The sequence below is a fragment of the Chionomys nivalis genome, chromosome 1, assembly GCF_950005125.1.
Source record: "Chionomys nivalis chromosome 1, mChiNiv1.1, whole genome shotgun sequence".
In the NCBI taxonomy this organism is placed as follows: Eukaryota; Metazoa; Chordata; class Mammalia; order Rodentia; family Cricetidae; genus Chionomys; species Chionomys nivalis.
The window spans coordinates 136,318,108-136,340,583 of NC_080086.1; the positions used below are offsets into that span (position 1 = coordinate 136,318,108).

A 22,476-nucleotide genomic window follows, 5' to 3' on the forward strand; every position below is an offset into this window, starting at 1 on the left:
ACAACAAGTTGTCCGGGAACCTGCCAGTGTTGACCTGTCTAGTGTTGACCATAGCATGGCTGTGGATCGCAAAAGGAAAGTGGAGGATGCGGGCATCGATCCCGCTACCTCTCGCATGCTAAGCGAGCGCTCTACCATTTGAGCTAATCCCCCAGCTGTTGGACTCTGCCTTCCTATTGCCTTTACAAGGTTTGCCGGAGGCCCATTGAAACGGAAAATTTCTAACGTAAAGTACGTTGAAACTCTCGGCAAGGTTTTGAAACTGAACCATGTAATAAACACATAAGCAATAAGGACTTTTCTTGCAGTAATCATCTTTACACCCATTGCTCGAACAAAATGCATTGTACTTCGACTATTCAACTGCCTTCGGCCGCACCCCAGGTCAACAGTCGTCAAGCAAATACATTGCCTATAACCAAATTATAGCTTTTCCCCGCGAATAATTGGAATAGGATGAAGCGAAAAACAATGTACGAAGTCCTTCGAGCCGGAATCGAACCAGCGACCTAAGGATTGCTAGGGCTTAATCCACTACAGTCCTCCGCTCTACCAACTGAGCTATCGAAGGCTCCGCTGCTCCTGGAACTTGCCATTTTCCTTCTAATGCTTATCGGGAATTTTTCTGCGTTCTGGCCTGTTTCTCAGCAGTTTTGGGCGAGCCGGAGCCGGAAGGAAGACGAAAGAGCAGGCTCGCCGGTTTGCACCCTGCGGCCGGCCAAGCTGAGCAGGCGTTTCCTCCCGCTATGCTGACACCACTCTTGGTGTTTGGGGACTGCGAATCGTGTTCGCTGCTTCAGATCCAGGTTTCTTTTGGTTTTTGGCGTGGTGCAAGTAAAAAGCATGCTCCTGATGGTGCGAAACACACTCACTCAGGCCCTCGCCAGAAGGAAACGCCGAGCCGCGGGAGATGAGCGATCCCTGTGTCCCAGACCCTAGGATATGGCGGGGGACGCGGATTCCTGATCCCGAGTACCCTGGGCCGGCTGGGTGCAGTCTCCCGAACTGCCCGATCTGCAGTGCCCAGCGCTTGTTAAACAAGTTCACTGGTTTTCGAGGTCTGGGAAGGATTTCCGTCCCACCTGGACTCCTTCGCTGTCATTTGGTAACCAAGCGTCTCCTCTGGATGGGTGGACCTTGTGTCTACCCCGACCCTGCTCCTTATCTGAGCTCAAGTATTTGTTGCTCTTCCTCACAGGGCCAGGCCACTGTTGGCTCACTGAAAGCTACGAGATTTTTTATTTTTATTTTTTAAGGAACAGATTCAACCCCCTGGTCCTCCGCGCAGCCGGCTCTGTCTGGCGGAGTGGGTGTGTCCAGAGACCTGGTCTCCAGTTCCAGTTCTGGAACGTCCAGCTAGGTGGAATGATGGTTTGAAATCTTGTTTACGATTTCATTCTGCTGGGGGCGAGGGAATGCTGCCACAGTGCCTGGACCTCAGCTGTGGAGAGTTTTCAGGGCACACGTTTAGCATTTTTAAGTAATTCATATTTCTCTTTCCTTCTCCATTATTCCTGTCCCCATTATTCCCGCCCCCTCTCCTTCCTCCCTTGCTATATTTAATTCCGACGCCTTTAAAATGTGAGATTCACAAAACATACTTATCTATTTGTTTCTCAGACCTACAGCACAAAGTATTCCCAAAGGGGTCTTCTACGCGAGTGCTAACCAGGCCCAACACTGCTTAGATCAGAGTGGTTTAAGGACTTTTAGTGCAATGACGACGCTGTCTGTACAAATGTACGCTCTACTGGAGGTTTGGTTTTTTTGGTGTTTTTGTTTTGTTCCGTTTTTTTAGGTGTCGGGCTTGAGTCTGGGGTCTTTCTGGCCTCGAACTCGAAGAGCTTCGCAGGCCTCTGCATCCAGAATGCTGAGATAAAAGCGTGCAACACCACACCCGCCTCTGTTCATTTCCTTGTATCATGTTAATGCAGTTTTTTTTAAAAATCTTACTCCTACCTTTTGGGGTCGGGGTATTTTAAATAATTGGAAATTAAACGCAGGCGATTCCAGCATTCTCTGGAACACCCTCCCGGTACTATTCTGTGGTTTCTGTTTTATTATTTTTGCATCTTCATACTTTTTACGTATATTTCTGATCCCCATGATGTCCCTACCCTGGCAAGTGGTATTTTTGTCGAAGCTGGTCCCTGAGACCTGCAATCTGGGCATAACACCTCCATGCCCAACGTGCACAGCCTTAGAAATCTTTGCCCATATTTCTACTTACTCATCTAGAAAACTTTTAGGAGCGTACTTGTTTGACCAGACAATGTGAGACTTTTCTACCTTTTGATAAAAGTTGCCAAGTATATTCCTAGAATATACAAAATTCTATCATGGCATTCACTGGTTTAAGTATTTTTTTTTCCACTGGTTTAAGTATTAAAGAATCCTTCAGCACCATTAAGATGGCTTAGCAGTAAAGACATTTTCTGCCAAGCCAGAGGGACCCGAGTTTGATTCCCTGGACCCTCATGGAGGACGAGAGAACCAACTCTTCCTAGTTGTCCTCTGACCTCCACATGAATACCAGGACATGCTCAAGAACAGACCTGCCACAGACCCAGACCATCTCAGCAGCAATGGCGGTCGGGTCACCAGGTCCTGGGAGAGGAAGCCTCAGCAGCGCAGCAGGCTGTGCTAACAGCAGTTCCCTCAACACATAATAATCGAAACACTAGACATACAGAATAAAGAAAAATACTAAGAGCTGCAAAGGAAAGAGGTCATGCAATGTATAAAGGCAGCCCTATCAGAATTACACCCAACTTCTCAAGGGAAACAATGAAAGCTAGAAGGTCCTGAACAGGCATCATGTAGGCACATAAGAGACCACTGACGCCAGCCCAGACTACTTATCCAGCAAAAGTTTCAATCAATATAGATGGAGAAAACAAGATATTCTATGACAAAACCAGATTAAATCAATACCTATCCACAAATCCAGCCCTACAGAAAGTACTAGAAGGAAAACTCAAACCCAAAACTACATCCACAAAAACATAGGAAATAGATATTCCCACACCAGCAAATCCCAAAGAAGAGAAATGCACACACAATAACACCAGTACCAAAAAAATAACATGAACAAACAATCACTGGTCATTAATAACCCTTAATATCAATGGACTCAATTCACCCATAAAAAGACACAGGCTAACAGACTGGATATGAAAACAGAATCCATTCTGCTGCTGCATACACAAAACACACCTCAACTACAAAGAAGACATTACCTCAGGGTAAAGGATAGGGGAAAGATTTTCCAATCAAATGGACTTAAGAAACAAGCTGGTGTAGCTATCCTAATAGCTAACAAAATCGACTTCAATCTAAAGTTAGCCAAAAGAAATGTAGAAGGTCATTTCATATTCATCACAGGAAAAACCCATCAAGATGAAGTCTCAATAACGAACATCTATGTCCCCAGTATAAGGGCACCCTCATTCATAAAAGAAACATTACTAAAGCTCAAAGCACACATCAAGCCCCATATATTTAACAGTGGGAGACTTCACCCCCTCACACCACTGGGCAGGTCTGCCACACAGAAACAACAGAGAAATGAGGAAAATAACAGATGTTATGCCTCAAATGGACTTAGTAGACATCTATAGGACATTTCACCCAAACACAAAAGAATATACCTTCTTCTCAGCACCTCATGGAACCTTCACCAAAATCGACCACATACTCAGTAACAAAGCAAACCTCAACAGATACAAAAAAATTGGAATAATCCTGTGTCTTATCGAATCATCATGACTTAAAGTTAGAATTCAATAACAAATACTAATTTCAGAAAGTCCACAAACACATGGAAACTGAACAATGCTCAAATGAATCACCACTGGGTCAAGGAAGAAATAAAAGACTTCCTAAAATTCAATGAAAATGACCACACAATATACCCAAAGTTATGGAACATAATGAAAGTAGTGCTAAGAGAAAAGTTCATAGCACTAAATGCCTATATAAAGAAGCTGGAAAAATCCCACACAAGTGAGTTAACAGAACACTTGAAAGCTATAGAACAAAAAGAAGCAGACTCATCCAGGAGGACTATATGACAGGAAATAATCAAATTGAGAGCTGAAATCAACAAAAATAGAAACAAAGAGAACAATACAAAGAATCAATGAAACAAAGAGTTGGTTCTTCGAGAAAATCAACAAAATAGACAAACTTCTATCCAAACTAACCAAAAGGCAAACAGAATATCCAAATTAACAAAATCAGAAATGAAAAGGGGGACATAACAACAGACAAGGAGGAAATCCAGAGAATCATCAGGTCATACTTAAAAAACCTGTACTCCACAAAATTGGAAAACTTAAAGGAAGCAAACAATTTTATGGATAAGTACCACATACCAAAATTAAATCAAGACCAAATAAACAAATTAAATAGACCTATAACTGCTAAGGAAATAGAAACAGTCATCAAAAGTCTCCCAACCAAAAAATGCCTAGGGCCAGATGGTCTCTGTGCAGAATTCTACAAGAACTTTAAAGAACTAGTATCAATAATCCTCAAATTGTTCTACACAATGAAAACAGAAGAAACATTGCCAAACTCTTTTTATGAGACTACAATTACTCTGTTACCCAAACCACACAAAGACATTACTAAGAAAGAGAATTACAGATCAATCTCCTTCAAGAAAATTGATGCAAAAATACTCAATAAAATACTGGCAAACTGAATCCAAGAACACATCAGAAAAATCATCCACCATGACCACGTAGGCTTCATCCCAGAGATGCAGGTATGACACAACATGAAAACCTATCAATGTAATCCACTATATAAACAAACTGAAATTAAAAAAAACACACACACACACACACACACGATCATCTCATTAGATGCTGAAAAAGCCTTTGACAAAATTCAACACCCCTTCATGATATTTTGGAGAGAGCAGGGAGGGATACAAGGTACATATCTAAATATAATAAAGGCAATATACAGCAAGTCAACAGTCAACTTCAAACTAAATGGAGAGAAACTCAAAGCAATCCCACTGAAATCAGGAACAAGACAAGGCTGTCCACTCTCTCCATATCTATTCAACTTATACTTGAAGTTCTAGAGACAACAAAAGGAGATCAAGGGGACAGGAATTGGAAAAGAAAAAGTTCAACTTTCACTATTTGCTGATAACATGACAGTATACATAAATGACCCCAAAATTCTACCAGGAAACTCCTACAACTGATAAACGCCTTCAGTAATGTAGGAGGATTGTCGTGTGGCCTCTTGTGCTATAAACGCTGACATAAAGCACGTGCGCGCTCTCTCCCAGCTTCGGGATTCGCTTCCTCTTCCCCGTTCATGGAGAGGACTGTGATCTGTGAGTCTACCCCTAAATAAATTATCCCTTATTATACTCAATTCTGAGTTAGTGTGGGATTATTTTATAGTGTCCATTTTCACATCAACATTTATAATAGCCACAAATAACATAAAATATCTTGGGGTAACTAACCAAACAAGTGAAGGACCTGTATGACAAAAACTTTAAATCTTTGAAGAAAGAAATTGAAGAAGACATCAGAAAATGGAAAGATGTCCCATGCTCTTGGATAGGTAGGATTAATGTAGTAAGAATGGCAATCTTATCAAAAATGAAAATCCCAACGAAATTCTACACAGACCTTGAAAGAACAATACTCGACTTCATATGGAAAAACAAACCCAGGAGAGCCCAAACAATCCTGTACAATAAAGGAACTTCTGAAGGCATCACAATCCCTGACTTCAAACTATAGAGCTTTTGGTATTGGCATAAAAACAGAGAGAAGGATCAATGGAATCAAATCAAATACCCAGATATCAATCTATACACCCATGAACACCTGATTTTTGACAAAGAAGCTAAAATTATAAAATAGAAAAAAGAAAACATCTTCAACAAATGGTGCTAGCATAACTGGATGTTGACATGTAGAAGAATGAAAATAAACCCATATCTATCACCATGCACATAACTCAAGTCCACATGGATCAAAGCCCTCAACATAAAGCCAGCCACACTGAACCTCATAGAAGAGAAAGTGGGAAGTATATTTGAACTCATTGGCACAGGAGACCACTTCCTAAATATAACCCCAGTAGCACGGACACTGAGAGAAATAATTAATAAATGGGACCTCCTGAAACTGAAAAGCTCTGTAAAGCAAAAGACACAGTCAACAAGACAAAATGACAGCATACAGAATAGGAAAAGATCCAACCCCACATTGGACAGAGGTCTGTTCTCCAAAATATACAAAGAATTCAAGAAACTGAGCACCAAAATGGTGTGGGAAGTCCTTCTGTATATGTGTTGCTTTTATGGTTAATGAATAAAGCTGCTTTTGGCCAATGGCTTAACAGAGTAAAGCCAGGTGGGAAATCTGAACAGAGATGGAGAGAGAGAGAGAGAGAGAGAGAGAGAGAGAGAGAGAGAGAGAGAGAGAGAGAGAGGAAGAGTTGGGAAGAAGCCATGAAGCTGCTGCAGGAGACAGATGCCTTCGCCTGAGCACACCAAAACTTTGCCTGTAGGCCACAACCTCGTGGTGATGCACAGATTAATGGAGATGGGTTAGTTTAGGATATAACAGCTAGCTAGAAATATACATAAGCTAATAGGCCAAGCAGTATTTTAAATAATATAGTTGCTGTGTGCCAGGCGGTGGTGGCGCACGCCTTTAATCCCAGCACTTGGGAGGCAGAGGTAGGCGGATCTCTGTGAGTTCGAGACCAGCCTGGTCTACAAGAGCTAGTTCCAGGACAGGCTCCAAAACTACAGAGAAACCCTGTCTCGAAAAACTAAAAAAAAAAAAAAAAAAAAAAATAATTGCTGTGTGATTATTTAGGCTCTGAGCGGCCGGGAATTAACAAGCAGCCTTTGATCACATCAAAATACCAAATAATCCAATTTAAAAAATGGGGTACAGATCTAAACAGAGAACTCTCAGTAGACGAATCTCAAATGGCCAAAAAACACCCAAGGAAATGCTCAACTTCCTTACCATGAGAAAAATGCAAATCAAAACAACTCTGAGATACCATCTCAGATATACCTGCCAGAATGGCCAAGATCAAAAACACTGATGACAGCTTATGCTGGAGAGAATGTGGAGTAAGGGAAATGCTCCTCCATTGCTGGTGGGAGTGCAAACTTGTCCAGTTGTTTTGTAAATCAATATGGTGGTTTCTAGGAAAATTAGGAATCAGTCTTCCTCAAGACCCAGCAATATCACTTTTGGGTATATACCCAAATGATGCTCAATTGTACCACAAGGACATTTGCTCAACTATGTTCATAGCAGCATTATTTGTCATAGCCAGAACCTGGAAACAACCTAGATGCCCCTCAACCAAAGAATGGATAAGGAAATGTGGTACATTTACACAGAAGTGTAAATTTTTACTGAGAAGTGAAAAATAATGACATCTTGAAATTTGCAAGCAAATGGTTGGAACTAGAAAAAGCCATTCTGAGTGAGGTAACCCATACCCAGAAAAACAAATATAGTATATACACATTCATAAGCAGATATTAGACATAAAGCAAAGGGCAACCAGCCTACAGTCCACAATCCCACCGAACCTAGACAACAAAGAGGACCCTAAGAGAGACATACATGGATCCATTCAGGAAGGAGAAAAAGACAAGATCTCCTGAGTAAATTGGGAACACGAGGGGCAGGAAGTGAGTAGAAAGGAAAAGGGAGTAAGGAAGGGGAATAAGAAAAAATGCATAACTCAATAAAAACAATAAAAAAGAACACAATGCACCCCCATACAATACACATGTAACACTAAATAATAAACGGATGTATAAAAGAGAAATGTTTTATTAGTGATACGCATTTTATACTATAAATATCTTTTATATATAAATATGCATCTTATAATATAAATAATATAATATATAGATAGTACATAAATAATATAATAATACAATAGAAATATATAAATATGCATCTTATAAAATAAATACGTAATATATGCATCTTATAATATAAAATACATAATATAAAGTAAGTTGTGTCTTATTTTATATTTTCACTTTATTGATGTAACGGATCTTTTTACAAGCCTGCCATTCACTTGCAGAATTACTTATGAATTATGTCTCTTACACACAATTTTGTGTTCAGAGCTTTTTTATATTTAGAGTAGATTTTTATATTTTTAACATCAAGGGTGTATTTCTGGCAAATATTTTTCTCTAATTTTTTGTGTGTGATGCTTTATGATATAGATGCACCTTAAAATTCTGTGTACAGTCATTTATCAACCATTTCCTCTAGGACCTTTCTCCATTGCTTTGAAATTTAGCATGTTATGCAAATGAGGATTAAATATTCACATATTTCTTTTAAACTTTTTCCTATTTTCTTCTAACCTATTTGAAATATGCTTAGGTATAGGCAATCTATTTTAAAACAAAAGCACTTATACTGTCAGGATGGCTCAACAGGTAAGGGCCTTTGCTACTAGGCTGACAACTGGCCCCACGTGGTGGAGGGGGAAAGAACCAGCTTTTGCAGATCATCCTCTCATTTCTCCATCCCCAGACACACACATACTTGATGCTCCAGCACACGAATTCACACATATGGACACAGGCATGCTAAATGATGTACTTTTTAAAGAGAAGCATATAAGGTAAAAGAATTTAAAAAATAAGTTCTATATGTGATTACATAACAAAATTAGGCAATCTACTTACTGATGACAAATTCCTGGAAACACACAAGTTATCTAGAATGGCTCAGAAAGATACGGAAAAACTTGAAGAACGAAAAAGGATTTCAGTACTCAGAAACATCCAGCAGAAAGAAATTCAGAAGCAGAGAACTTCAATGTGAATTCTATCAAATATGTAAAGAGCAATGAACATAATCCAAAAGCAGAAGAAACTCTTCATTGTGTGAAAGTCAGTTTCTGGATGACCTGACTTCAAGCCCCCAGGATCTCACAATGGAAGGAGAGTGTAGCACGAACAATATAAACACAGAGACTGAAGATCGGAAAAGCCAAGCAGCCAAGCTACCAGAGAGTTCTTACCTCAGCAAGGCTCAGACAAAGGGCAATCCTGTCCTAGCGTGCCTGTAGACTGCGATGCTCTCCACCAGACCTCAGACTGCTCTGAACTCCTCCTGCCTTATGCCTCTCTCTAGTGCTGGGACTAAAGGCGCGTCAGCCCAAGTGCTGGGATCAGAGGTGTGAACTACTTGAGGCATGCTCAAGTAGCTCAGGCTGGCCTTGAACTCACAGAGGTGCGTCTGCCTGCCTCTGTCTGTGCTGGGATTCAAGAACTTTCCTCTATGGCTAACTAGTAGTTTAGGTATGTGACTAACTAGTGGCTTAGCTCTGCTCTTCAGGCAAGCTTTACTTGTTAATAATACAAATAAAATATCACTACAGGCGAGAATCAACTCCCTCCGCTTGGACTGATCATATGCATGCCCCCTTACAATTATGAAGAAATTGAAGACCTTAAATAAATGGAAACACACGCCAGTTGGTTTGGAAGGTTTAATATTGTTTAAATAGCAGCCTTACCTAGAAAAATCTATAAATTCAATGCAATTCCTGCCAAAATTCCAATGACATTTTATTTTCATAAATGAAATCTATAATCCTTAGATTCATGTTGAATTACCTGGTTCTCTGAATGACCACGACAATATTGAGAGCGGACAACAAAGCTGAAGGACCCATACTACCGATTATCAAAATGTCTGATCAAATCAGCATAGGTTTGCTTCAGATAGTTCTTTCTGACTTTGTTTTGGTTTGTTTTTTGATTTTTGGTTTTTTGTTTGTTTGTTTTGTCTTTTGTTTTGGTTTTTCAAGACAGGGTTTCTCTGTAGCTTTGGAGCCTGTCCTGGAACTAGCTCTTGTATACCAGGCTGGCATCGAACTCACAGAGATTTGCCTGCCTCTGCCTCCCGAATACTGGAATTAAAGGCATGCGCCACCACCACCTGGCTAGAAAAATCTTTTTTAAAAGATGATCTGAGTAAATGCTGTACACTTCTTATTAGTTGCCGCTAGACTTTTCACACACCCCGCTCCAAAAGGAACCCTTTATTGCCTTTTTGCTCTATTATCTGAAGAAAGACTGTTTTAGGTTCCCTAACAATGGTTAAGTTGCTCAGAAACCCTGACTTTTTCTGTTTAGTGAGTTTATGAACTCTGTCTGGTCGCTGCTGTGGCATCGCAGCCCATCCCCCACTCCATCAAGGACAGTTTAAGTGAGAGGGGAGGACAAACCCTAGCAACACAGCCTGGACTCCCACTGAGGCCCTGCAGCTTTGTGTTTAAATCCAGCTGTGTCGCATCAATCACAAAGGCGAGTGACATTGCAGCATCACAACCAGCACAGTTGAATCTAGAGGATTTCTGTCCAGGACTCACTGTGTAGACCAGGCTGGTTAGAACTCAGAAATTCACCTGCCTCTGCATCTTCAGTGTTGGGATTATCTTTCTTTCTTTTCTTTCTTTCTTTCTTTCTTTCTTTCTTTCTTTCTTTCTTTCTCTCTCTCTCTCTCTCTCTCTCTCTCTCTCTCTCTCCCTCCCTCCCTCCCTCCCTCCCTCCCTCCCTCCCTCCCTCCCTCCCTCCTTCTTTCTTTCTTTCTTTCTTTCTTTCTTTCTTTCTTTCTTTCTTTCTTTCTTTCTTTCTTTCTTTCTTTCTTTTTTTACAGTGTCTCTCATAGACCAGGCTGAAAATGACCTTGACGATTGAGCCTCTTGCCTCCACCTCTCAAGTGCTGGAATTAGAGGTGTGCCCCTTCATGTTTAACAGTGATAGTTGTAGGCCTGTCCAAATTCACAACTTGTTATAGTCCCAAATGCTTAGCTTCAGTGAGATCAGTGAGCTGATGGTCCTGACTGGGCATTATGAGATTCACTTAGTGGTCTATTTATTAGCTATGGAGAGGAATTTTAACTGCTTCCTACTGACTTCAACACTACCATCATAGTGGAATTTGCGTGTGCCTTTTCTCCCATCCTAAATTGTATGGACAATGGCTCTTCCCCCACCAACCTGTGCTGAGGACAGCAATATGACATCTAACTGAACATGAGACCACACACAACTTTCTTCAGTACTGTCAGCATTAATGCATCCATTCTCAAAAGTATCAAATATGACTTTGCTTCTGGAATCTCTTTTTTTTTTTTACAAATATTTATTTATTATGTATACAATATTCTATCTGTATGCCTGAAGGCCAGACCTCTTTACAGATGGTTGTGAGCCACCATGTAGTTGCTGGGAATTGAACTCAGGACCTTTGGAAGAGCAGGCAATGCTCTTAATCACTGAGCCATCTCTCCAGCCCTGCTTCTGGAATCTCAAGACATTTCTAGAAAGACATTTCTAGGTCATTTCCAACTCTTTACCGTGACAGTCTTTTACAGCAGCATTCTGTTCCCTACAACGTCAGGGGGTCCAGGAGTGTGCCGAGCCAAACCATCGAGATGTGGCTATGGCCCAGAAATTTGTAATATAGGGTGTAATAAGAACATGGTGAATGTAACGGGAACCACTTACTGAACTGACTCTTCGTTCTGAGTTGTTAGCGCTGCTGGCTGATGTTTAAAGTTAAGGGTTCTACCTCTTTTGAACCACCCTTGGCTCTTTTTGGGAACAGAAACTTTTTTCTGGGGTGGGAGAGATAACTTAAAATATGTGCAGTAATTAATGCCATGGCAGTGTGAGAAAGGCAAAAGTCTGGCGATTGTCAAGATCAGTGACCTCCAGTGTCTCTGAGGAAGCATTTCTAGGTCAGTGACACCCACCTGACTGCAGAGTGGTGGACACATGCCATCACAGTTAAGACTTACTGTATTTGTGTGTGTGTGTGTGCATGAGTACAGCTGTCTGAAGACACCAAAGGCATCAGTGACCCGAGCCAGAGTTAGAGATGGCTGGGAACCATCCAGTATGAGTGTTGGGAACCGAACACGGGTCCTCTCGCGGTATGTGCTCTTGACTACTGAGTTGTCTCCCCCAGATCCACAACAGGCACTTCGTGTAATACAGGCATTTCGTATAACCTAGTTATAACTATCACATGTGGTGGATAGTTAAGGACAAGCCTCTATTTTTGCCCTTGACCTGAATCTGAAATTGCTTTTTGTTTTTAAACTTTTTTTTTAATTAATTTATTTATTATGTGTACAACATTCTGCTTCCCACACACCAGAAGAGGGCACCAGATCTCATTACAGATGGTTGTGAGCCATCATGCGGTTGCTGGGAATTGAACTCAGGACCTCTAGAAGAGCAGTCAGTGCTCTTAACCTCTGAGCCATCTCTCCAGCCCTGAAATTGCTCTTAAAATAACACATATTCAAAAAAATTTACCAGTGTGTTAGCATCACTTACAGATAATATAGTACAACAGGTTTGTTTGTTGGAGACAGGGTTTCTCTGTGTAACCTGGCTGACCTGGAACTCACTCTGTAGACCAGGTTGACCTCGGACTCAGAGATCTGTCTGCCTCTGTGTCCCAAGTGTTGGGATTAAAGGCATGCACCACCACATCCAGCTCAGCACATTGGTTTTTATTAAGGGACAAGATCTGTGATAATAAGTATTCACCCACCCCTAAATGATGGGACACTAGCACAGAGTAGAATGGGCCACTTTCAGCATCCACACAAGTCCCACCTCTCTCAGATGACATTAAAATGCTCAGAAGTCACCCAACCATATAGACACCTCTGTGAAGGACGCCTGGGTGATTTGGATTGGTAAGCATGCCCATCACTGTGGAAAGCAAGCCACACTAAGGTGCTGAGAACGGATTGACAAAAGCTTCAGGTGTGGACTCAGGGACATTGTCAGGCAGAGACCATGTTGCCCTCATCTAAAACAAAAGCTGAAGACTTGAAACTACCAAAGGAAGGTAGACTCCTGAGAACAGAAATACTGTCTATGACTCATGGGTTTCCACATTCGCACAGGAACTGCCAACAGCGAGACAGACACACTCATTCAAATTGCCCTTCAGTGTCATGGCCTGTTACTTGTTGAACTGCTGCATGAGGCTGACTAAAGGTCACCCCTCTCCCACCCCCGGGCACTGTTGTCATTGGTAGCAGTTGTCTTCACCACTGGGACAGGCGGGCTTCACACTGGTCTAATTGACCAGCTCAGCTTGGACTTCTATGACAGTTTTGTAAAAATGAAACACCTGCCTTTACCTTAACGAAGTGTAGGTGAGCCTCGACTACAGCCAGAAAGAACACTGTACTATCCCAGGCTTGGGGTGGGGGAATCTTTTGAATAAGAGTCACTGTCCCCAACAGGCTTGTAAAGCCAAGGAAAGCTGGTTTCAGTGTCCCCAAGAGAGGCAGTGGCAATGCCAACTGATCCAAGTTGAAGAAAAATGCTGCATTTAAGGATTGTTTTTTTGAGACAGGGTTTCTTTGTAGCTCTAGCTGTTCTGGAACTCACTTTGTAGATCAGGCTGGTCTTGAACTCAAAGAAATCTGCCTGCCTCTGTCTCCCAAGTATTGGGATTAAAGGTGTGCACCTGGTACATTTAAGGGTTTTAACACCAGAAATTATGAACTCAAGTTAAATCACTAGAGTAGAAGCCAACAGAGAATCATGGCATGCTCAAGGATGCTGAACTGAAACACAAAACACCAGGCTAGCACTCTCTAACTCTGCTTGAGACAGTCAAGTATCTTGTCTTGTGCTGTGGCTGCACCTGGCTGTCAAAAGTCCTCTCCAAATCATGAGATAGGGTTGATTTGTTTGTGGCTGATGGACAAGAACAAACAGAATATGTTGTGGGACACTTGGACCATTGTTGGACAGTCTAGCCTAGCAGGCCACATTTGGCCCTTGGACAGCACTTTTTCTCACTGGGTACAGGGGTTATGGTGTATAAACCAGTTTCATAAAACAAACCAATTAATAAATGAAGGACTGGGAGACCTCCCAGCTCTGCCCGTCTTCCCAATCACATGGAGGAAATTTCTGGATAGGAATCACTGACAAGTCAGACAAAATCAGCAGAGCCAATTGAATCCTGGGAGTCTCGTGGTGAGTGACAGAGATGGTCTTTCTCTGGCAGAAGCTCAATCATCAGTGCAATACCCAGGACAGAGGCCCAAGACTGCTGTTCTGTCCCCAATCATGGAAATCCCCACATGAAGATAAGAAGAAAGGAAAGCTAGAAATCCACTCTGTCCTTTATTCTTCCCAGGAGCCATCCGCTGACTCTTTGGCAGGCTGAGGTAAGGGCGCTGCTCTCCAGGTGGGTGGTGCTGCGGACAGCTCTTGCTGAGGCGCGAGAGAGAATCCGGCACTGAGGGGAACAGCACTGGGAAGCCAGGACGCTGACAGAGCAGGGCTCCAGGGGCCTCAGAAGGCTTGCTTGTTCTGGGTGACCTGAGGTAACAGGCATTTCCACGCGGCCTGCATGTCCACTGATGGCTACCCAGGCTGCTGGTGGAGGTGACGCTGCTGTCCCAGCACTATGGTGCTGGCCCTTCTGAAGTCCTTCCCTTTTCCTGCTGTGGCTTAAGTTATGACTAGGAATGAGGAAAGGAGGCTATGTCCCTTCTTTGGAGGTGGGTTGTGGGGGCGTAAGTGGTGAGATGGAGGAACAGAGAGGGGTGAGAGATGTAGAGCAAGGCTACCAGCCCAAAGGATGCCGGGAGCTGCTGTGCAACTGGGGCTGAGACACCTAGCACACCTGTGAGCGAGAGGCTGAGAAACTCTGGCCACTGTCCTGAAGATGGGAGAAGTGAGGCAGAGGCACCTGGCCCCTCGTCTAGGAGACAGAACTCAGGCACCAGGTGAAGAGAGAGCTGCTTTCTCTACCCTCCAGCAGTCTCTGATAGCTTGCCACCACAGAAACCAGTGGTCAGGCAAGCAGGGTCTATTGCTGGGATATCATGGCGAGTGCCCAGTCCAAGAAAGCCACTGTGACATCCTGTAGGCAGAGCCATGTCCATCGGGCAGCTTCGCTGAACTGTGTCTTAATGCAGTCCCAGGTCACTTTTCCTCTACGAGAAAAGCAGAACATTTGAAAGGGCTGGGTGTCATGTGTGGGACTGTGTCACTTTATAGGGGTGCAGCTTGAACCTATAATATTCATCCCAGAGTGGCTGTAACAAAAATGAATGGTGTACCCTTATCCCCAGGGTCAGAAGTGGGTCACCAGGAACCTGTAGAGTCTGGAGTAGAGGTCTTACCTGCAGGCTTCGTGGCAGTACTCCTGGGCTTGGGCCAGGGCCACAAGCAGCAGGTGCCACATGGGCAGCAGCACACTGTGGTGGAAGAGCAGCAGCAGCTCCTTCAAGGAGTGGAAGAGCTGGTGCAGGGCCTCAGGGAGCTGGGCCTGCAGAGGACCATGGAGAGTGGTTGGAACAAGATACCCAGGGCAATGAGATTCTGCCTGTGCTGGACTGCTCCCTCCCAACAACTCTGTCTCTGGGGGGATGGGTCTTCTTCTGACTCCTCATCTCCAGCTTACTTACCCTCTGCAGGAAGCCAGTGAAGCTGTCACCAAAACAGGCACAGTGGGCAGAAAGGAAGCTGACTGTGGCATTGGTGTATGTCCAGGCCAGTTGCAAACCGGGCTGTACCACAGCAATCAGGTGGGAGCTATAGGCTGGCAATGTTTCCTGCAGCCAGCTGTGGAGAAATCAGAGGACAGAGGCATACTCTGAGCCTTCCCAGGCCAACTTGCTCACCAAAGGAAGGACAAAAAAGAGAGGACAGGAATAGTTAAGTACTTCCCACTGTCCATGCCTGCCCCGACCACCCTGCCTTCCTTGGTAGGAGCTCACTTGTAGCTTTGCAGGCTGTAGGAGTAGAGCTTGGCACACACTTGCTGGCCAACAGGCAGGAAACCAGAGGATCGAAGCAACCGGCCTGTGAGGGAGGCTGCAAAGGGAGCCTCTGGTGAGCTGGGAGAGCAGGGGCAGGGCTTGGAAGACAGACATTCTAGGTGCTGGGGCAGGCACAGGGAGGCAGTGGGACAGTTTCGTGTGCTCTCGGGTCTAACTAGACAGGTCTGGAGGGAAGATTTGCAGGCCAGATTTGAATAACTTCTGCTGGGTCAAGAATAGGAAGAATGGGCCATTGGTGGAGTTTTGGACTGAGAGGTTAGAAGACCTCAGGCTTGAGTATCTGCCTTTTACTAGGCTGTGATCTTTCTTCCTTTTTAAAACTACCCTTAGTGATTTATTTAGTGCACGCATGTGGATATAGCACAGCGCGTACGTGAGGTCAGGATTTATGCTGACCTCCACCATGTGTACCATGGGGATGGAACTCAGACTGTCCTATGTGGCAGCAAGTACGTGTGGCCACTGTTATCTTTCTGTTCCTACTAGCTACGATCTTAATCTGAGACTAGATCTTTCTTCTTCCTCAGGAGTTAAAAGGAGAAAACACGTGTTTAGGAGCTGTAGATTTGTAAACATGTCTCTCCTGCAGAGTATCGTCCAACCTGAAGGGAATATCCAACCTGCACAGAACACCGAGGTCAAAGTGCTTGCATTGTGGCACCGAGAACTCATCAGGACAAGGTGGGCCCTGGAGATGCGACACAGCTCTGTGCCCACCATGTTCTCTTCCTAGACGACCAACCACTACTTACCCTGGAAGGAGCTGTGCGACCGAAAGTCATGGCACAGCAATCCTACTGCAAAGACCAGAAGCAACAGGAAGAGCCGGGCCCAGGGTGGCCGAGGACCCCGTGCCTGTTGCAACAAGCCCTGGCAGCAGAGAGAGGACAGTGGTCAGAGGTAGAAGGCCTGGTTTCTGCTTCCAAGTGCAAGCCCCAAGCTAGGCCTACACAGAAACTTGAGGTAGAGGGGGATCCACAGACAGGTGGGACGGGGATGTAACCCAAGCTCAACCCAGGGTGTGTCAAGACAGATGCAGGACTGTATGGACTGGAGAGCTGGGTATCACACCTTGCAGGCTGTATCACAGCTGACAACATGTTCATTGCTGCTACTGCCCTTTTTTAGAAGTTCCTGGTTGGCAAGCCTGAAGGACTGAATGGTTTCTTGCAAAGACTTCCGAGCCTACAGAACACCAAGAGATGAGATGAGAGTGTGAGTCTTGGCCTGTAACAACATCTTGTGCCGCAACCTTGCTTAATGCTCAGTGTCAAAGGCACAGAAAAGGGAGGGCAGAGGTCAAGGGGACCAACTGAGAACCCAGACAACTCTGGTCCCCCACATCCTCTCAGCTGCTCACCTTCTTGGGAATCTGCTCCCAGGACTTGAGCAAGTGTTCCAGCAGCAGGCTGTGGAGGAGCAAGCTCCCGTCAGTCAGCAGCCCACTGGGCCTGCCTCCCTCTGCCACCAAGACCCTGGGTTCTGAGTCTCGAAAGACCCCACCCACAGTAGTTCTTTAAGGCCACCCAGCTGTGTTCTCAATGAACGGAGAGGTGGGAGCCTGGAGAATAGTGACTGGTGTTTCTGGTATGACACGCCAGCCCTAGTCTGGAAGCATACACTAGGAGGCTTCTCTGTGTAGACCAGAACAGGTGACCCCACCCCCACCTGCCTGGATTGGGACAGGTGCTTGGGGTACAGCTGTTTCCAGACGCTGGTGCTGAGGGGGTCTGTAGTCAGGCACTGGGTCAGGCTGCCCAGGAGCTGCACAGAACAAGAGAGGATGATGATGATGTAAAGGAGGGCTGGGGCTTCTAGTAACAACACGTCTATCATGAAGGCTGAGAGATCCTGTCAAGACTCCTGAGAAGCTGAGACGCTGTCACGGGGTAGGTGTGGTTCCTGAGCTGCAGCATTAGCTTACAGATCTTGTCTACAAGTGACAGGCCACCACTGACCACCCTCCCACCTCTCAGGCCCATACTCGCTTGGGAAAGCACAAGTGCGGGGCGCAGGTGGCTGTGGAGTGAGCTGCAGAACCAGGGAACATCCATGGATGAGACTAAGTGCAGCTGCACGCTGGGCAGGGAAGGACTGCTCACCTCTTTCTTCATTTCGGGAGGACAGTTAGGGGTGGCTCTGGACAGGAACGAAGGGAAGTAGGTGTGCAGGGTAGATTCTGGCTTTGCTCCAAACGCCAGCACCTTCAGTCGGGGAAAGAGCTGGCACAGCTGCTCCTGCAGGCTAGGGGAGGAGGGCCAGGCTCAGGCTGTAAACGGAACTGTGACACTTGAGCTCATCCCTGGCCTGAAGGGAGAGTCACTTAGTGTCTTGGGACGGTTCTGAGTCTTTGCACACAGAAGCACCTTGCAAAGTTTGTCTCCTTAAGTATTGCCCGATGTTGCATTAAAAAAAATTGTTGCATTCAAAGACATATATAATTTCTGGGCTTCACAGGCCCCTTGAAACTTCCTGTGGAGCTTTCCAGTTGTGAATCTAGGGCTTTGGAGGAAAAGGGGATGGAAATGCACTGTGGTGTCTCAACTTTGCACTGGGAACTCTCCCAGTATGCATGTTCCAAAGCAGTCCTACCTGGGGGTTAGGGAGTTGTTGGGCATATAGGCAAAGTCTAGGAGTGGGAAGAAGTCCTTGGGGCCAATCATGCCAAAGCCTTTGGTGAGGTTGGGATGCATCCTAGAGAAAGGAGAAACAGTCTTGTTGGAAAGCACTCTGGTGCTCCAGTCATGAACTTGGCTAAGCCAGTGTCCAGGGAGAAGGGCATAAACTCTACCCCATCCCCAGCCCTCAATGGCTCCCTCCCTTTCCTTCCTCACCATCACACTTGGAGGTGGGAGGAGCTGGTCCTGAGTTTCCTCGCATCTATGGAGACCAGGATCACGGCATCCCCATTTTGCCGAAACAGCCTCTTGTGGACACCCTGGGCCTTCCCCTCGCTGTCCCCCATTACTCACAGGAGCAGCCGGTCCAGGTATGCGATGGCAAAGGGAGACAAAGACTTGATGCCCAGCACAGGCAGCATGATCCCCAGCCACACTGTAAAGTCAAAAGTCAGCAAGTCTCAGGCTCATGCACAGGGGCATCAGAGAAGAGACCAATCCATCCTTCTCTGTCTGTTACCTTTCAGTCCCTCGGTGAGGTTAGCAAAACCTGCTTGCCCCAAGGCCCACATGATGGTCAGGCACTTTGCTGGTCGGCTCTGGTGGGACCTCAGAAGTTCTAGGAACTGAGGAGATGGGTAGAAGGGGCAGGTTATAGGCTAGCACACCAGAACTACAGATCCGAGCGGGAAGACAGGTATAGGTGGGAAGGGTGTCAAGAACAGTGGAACCCTATGGCAGTGTGGCACAGCGAGCCCAATGATGCTCTCCCCGACTCTCAACGCACTGGCTGACCAGTTCTAGGAAGACTATGGCACCTCTCTATGGTCCAGCCATTCTATAATACCAACAGAGTATTCCATAATGCCAACCTTATCCAACAGAGACCCACAGTAAATGCTAGTGATATTCTGTGTTACTCCCTCCACAACCAAACCTAACGACGTAGACTCTGTCTAATTTCCCAGTCCTACCCCAGTGTCCCCAGTACCACCCAAGGCTCACCTTGCCCAGGTCTGAGGTGACAATCTTGGGCTTGTCCTTCAGAATGGCCTGAATACAGATGCGGTATCCATGTAGTGACTCCCCTAGAGAGACGTATGCTCTTAGATCCACTTATATGACTTGGCACCCCACACTTTTTTTTCCCCAGCTGTGATCCCAAGCCCTATCTCCTCCTCCCTTCTCTCCCAGAAACGTCTTAGGAGATTAGGACATTTCTTGTTGGGAAGGGAACTGATGACTACAGCAGCGAGAAAACAAGGGTAGGCTCTCAAGACGGCCACCTTTCAGACACTCCTACCTGGAGTCTTATCCAACCCTTGCAGCATGGTGAACAGACAGTGATCGAAGAAGAGCTCCAGAGACCCTGCAGCTTTGGTCAGCAGCCCTCGGATGATCCCACGCAGCTCTCGGTTCACGAGGCTGTAGGGATAATCTGGGGCCATTGGCCTCTGTGAGAGCTAGGACAGGTTGCCCTTGCACCCAGGCTGGCTTTCTCTTCCCCAAGAAGATCCCGCCACTTGCACAGCCACATGTTCGAGTCAGAACAGTGGAGGTACTGGGCTCTCAGGAACATCTGCCCTTTCAGAACGTCCTTATCTGAGCTGAGGGGTGGGGGACTAACCATGCGGATACTGGCTCAGGGTGGGCTCGCTCCGGGGACACTGGAGCTTGTAGTTGAGATAGCTGGCCAGGTCCTTCAGCCACACAGAGGGGTTCCCAGTGAACACGCTCTGGCTCTTGTCCAGCTCCTTCTGCAGAGCGGCCACATCCAGCTGTCAAGGAGAGACTTCTCAGGTGAGTGAGCAGGGGCAGTCGGTGGTGGCTGAAGGAGGCTTGCCTATGTGGATGCTACGACTTTGCCACACCCAGATCCTAAGTAAGTGTGGGGCAGGACAGCTGAGAATGCTGGTCTCAACGCCATACACCTGTAGGCCCTTCACACGTTTGAGGGCGAGAACAGAGGGCAGACGGGAATGAAAGACGACAGCTTCTAAGGGACAGAGGACCCAAGCCAGCCTTTCCATCACCTCCATCTTGTTTTTGGGTTTCTGTCACTCTTCTTGCCTAAGGTTCTTATGAACATCCCACTTCCTTCTGTCCCTTGCGTTCCATCTTTTCTGAACTCCTCTCGTCTGACAGTCCTACCTTCCACACCGTCTCTGCACCCTACGCCTAGGTCCACTTACAGCTCTCAGGGCGTCCTCCAGGCTTCGGAATGGGCCCTGCGTCTGGTTTTGGCTGTTGACAGCTGCCACCTTCTTTGGCTGTTTCTTGTTTGCTGGCTTCTTAGGCTCCGCAGCTGGGGGTGGAACTTGCTCTTTATTCTGTCCCTTCATGACTGTCACAAAGCCACGCTCATAAAGGGTGCTCGTGGTCTGGATTGGCGCTGGAATGATGACAGGCAGAAAACAGCAGACCCTTAAGACCCCAGGGCTCAAGGCACAGTGGTCCCTTCTCTGCAGGGGCACCTAAGTCATTTACTGTGAGATGCTGTCCCCAGCTCCTCCCTTGGGAGCTTTAGAAGCACAGCAAAGAGCCCTTGTGGTGGCTGATTTCAGTACCCACCAGCAGGTCCCTGGCTCTTCCAGTTCTTTATCAGATAAAGCAAAGCACGTGGGAGTTCAGCCAGTCTCGAGTACAGAGGGTGGGCTTCAAGGGCTCTGGCTACTAGTCTCTGAGGGTGGAATTTTCCCAGCATGGTTCCCACTCCCAGTTCTTGCTGGTTCTGAAATGACAGCTCTATACTCAACAAGTGGCAAGCTTTCTCCCCTCCTCCGGAGACTATGGGGTAGGTGACCCAGAGATTAACTTCTGGTCGGAGTGTATTTCGGGTCATTCCTACCAGTCCTGGGCTTCGCATCCACCCTTCCCAGATACGCTAGTTACTTTAGAAGGAGCACTGTGTGGGATCCCCAATGCCTCTGTCCAGTCACTCAGACACCTGGCCAACGAGGGCCGGGACAGCTGAAAGTGCTGTGTGCAAAGGCCTGAACAGATGGAGATCGGAATTCCATTCTCTTCCGACTCGAGAGTCGGCTTCGCTGGGCCTCCGCTTCCTGACCAGTGCGGTGAGGATGGCTACCTCTCCCGGCACTTCAGGCGGGGTGGCCGGGGTCCCGCGGATCCGCTCCCGGCTTCCGCAGCTGCTCCGCCGCGCCCCTGCCCCACAGGCCCAGGTGGGCGGCGGCGGGTACTCACAGCTCAGGTCGTATTTCCACACTCCGTTCGCCTCCCCGAGCGCTCGGCGATCACCGCCGCCGCCGCCGCCTCCTCGACCACCGCCGCTTGCTCCAGGTCGCCGGCCCTTCTTCACCACCTCCCAGCCCCCAGGGCCCGCTGCCTTGGCCGACATGACTTCGGCTCCACTACCTCCTGGCTTTCCAGCCCGCACGGCCTTCCCCGGGTGCCACGTCGTCGCTGCCGCCGCCGCAAAGCAGCCTGGGATTCGTAGTCCGTCCGTGCCACCGCGTGGCGGGTCTGGGGAGTGGCCGGCGGCAGTCAGGCCCCGCCCCTGCGGCTCAAAAATTACTACTCCGCCCGCACCTGCGGCCTGGGCCTGCTTGGAAATGGGACTAGTCCCGTTTTTTCTTGTTCTGTCGTCCCTCCTCCTCTTCATCCTCCTTCTTTGGATTTTTCGAGACAGGCTTTCTCTGTGCAGCTCTGGTTGTCCTGGAACTCGCGCTTAGCCCAGGCTGGTTTCAAACTAACAGAGAGATCCACCTGCCTCTGCCTCCCGAGTACTGGGATTAAAGGCAGTACAGTTCAACTGTGGGGATGAATGAAGCCCTAGAAGGACGAAGGCAGTGTTCCTGAAACAGGTGGCAGTTGAGATGGCTCCTAGGAAGGGAGAATCTTCATTGGTTGGGGATCACGGCCAGTGGAGAGACTACTTCACCTGTATGGCTTTATTAATTTAGACAAAGGTCTAGGGTGGTAAAACTACAGGTAGTTCAACATGACA

At 46.4% G+C, this 22,476-nt stretch overlaps 1 protein-coding gene and 2 non-coding genes across 3 annotated transcripts; all 3 read right to left on the reverse strand.

Annotated features, from left to right (window-relative positions):
* Window positions 1-80: 80 nt before the first annotated feature.
* Window positions 81-153, reverse strand: Trnaa-agc (transfer RNA alanine (anticodon AGC)). Its single transcript has one exon. It is a non-coding gene; the product is annotated as a tRNA-Ala (tRNA).
* A 328-nt stretch (window positions 154-481) lies between these two features.
* Window positions 482-571, reverse strand: Trnay-gua (transfer RNA tyrosine (anticodon GUA)). Its single transcript is given in 2 exon segments — window positions 482-517; window positions 535-571. It is a non-coding gene; the product is annotated as a tRNA-Tyr (tRNA).
* An 11,876-nt stretch (window positions 572-12,447) lies between these two features.
* On the reverse strand, window positions 12,448-21,944 carry Tmem214 (transmembrane protein 214). The gene is made up of 17 exons (XM_057783148.1): window positions 21,714-21,944; window positions 20,702-20,901; window positions 20,137-20,287; window positions 19,813-19,947; window positions 19,515-19,597; window positions 19,030-19,135; window positions 18,864-18,945; window positions 18,484-18,585; window positions 17,994-18,135; window positions 17,564-17,655; window positions 17,252-17,300; window positions 16,963-17,076; window positions 16,644-16,761; window positions 15,829-15,925; window positions 15,517-15,673; window positions 15,232-15,377; window positions 12,448-15,042 (listed from the first exon to the last, which is right to left on the reverse strand). The coding sequence occupies exons 1-17, from the start codon at window positions 21,865-21,867 to the stop codon at window positions 14,916-14,918; spliced, it is 2,055 nt and encodes a 684-aa protein (XP_057639131.1). The 5' UTR covers window positions 21,868-21,944; the 3' UTR covers window positions 12,448-14,915.
* Window positions 21,945-22,476: the final 532 nt, after the last annotated feature.

Excerpts from the sequence above, each read along its gene's own strand:
- Tmem214 (XM_057783148.1), bottom strand. The coding sequence starts at position 21,867 with ATGTCGGCCAAGGCAGCGGGCCCTGGGGGCTGGGAGGTGGTGAAGAAG. Across the intron at positions 16,762-16,962 it reads GCTGTGATACAGCCTGCAAG|GGCTTGTTGCAACAGGCACG; the intron begins GTGTGATACCCA and ends CTCTGCTGCCAG. Across the intron at positions 15,378-15,516 it reads TCACTGGCTTCCTGCAGAGG|GCCCAGCTCCCTGAGGCCCT; the intron begins GTAAGTAAGCTG and ends GGTCCTCTGCAG.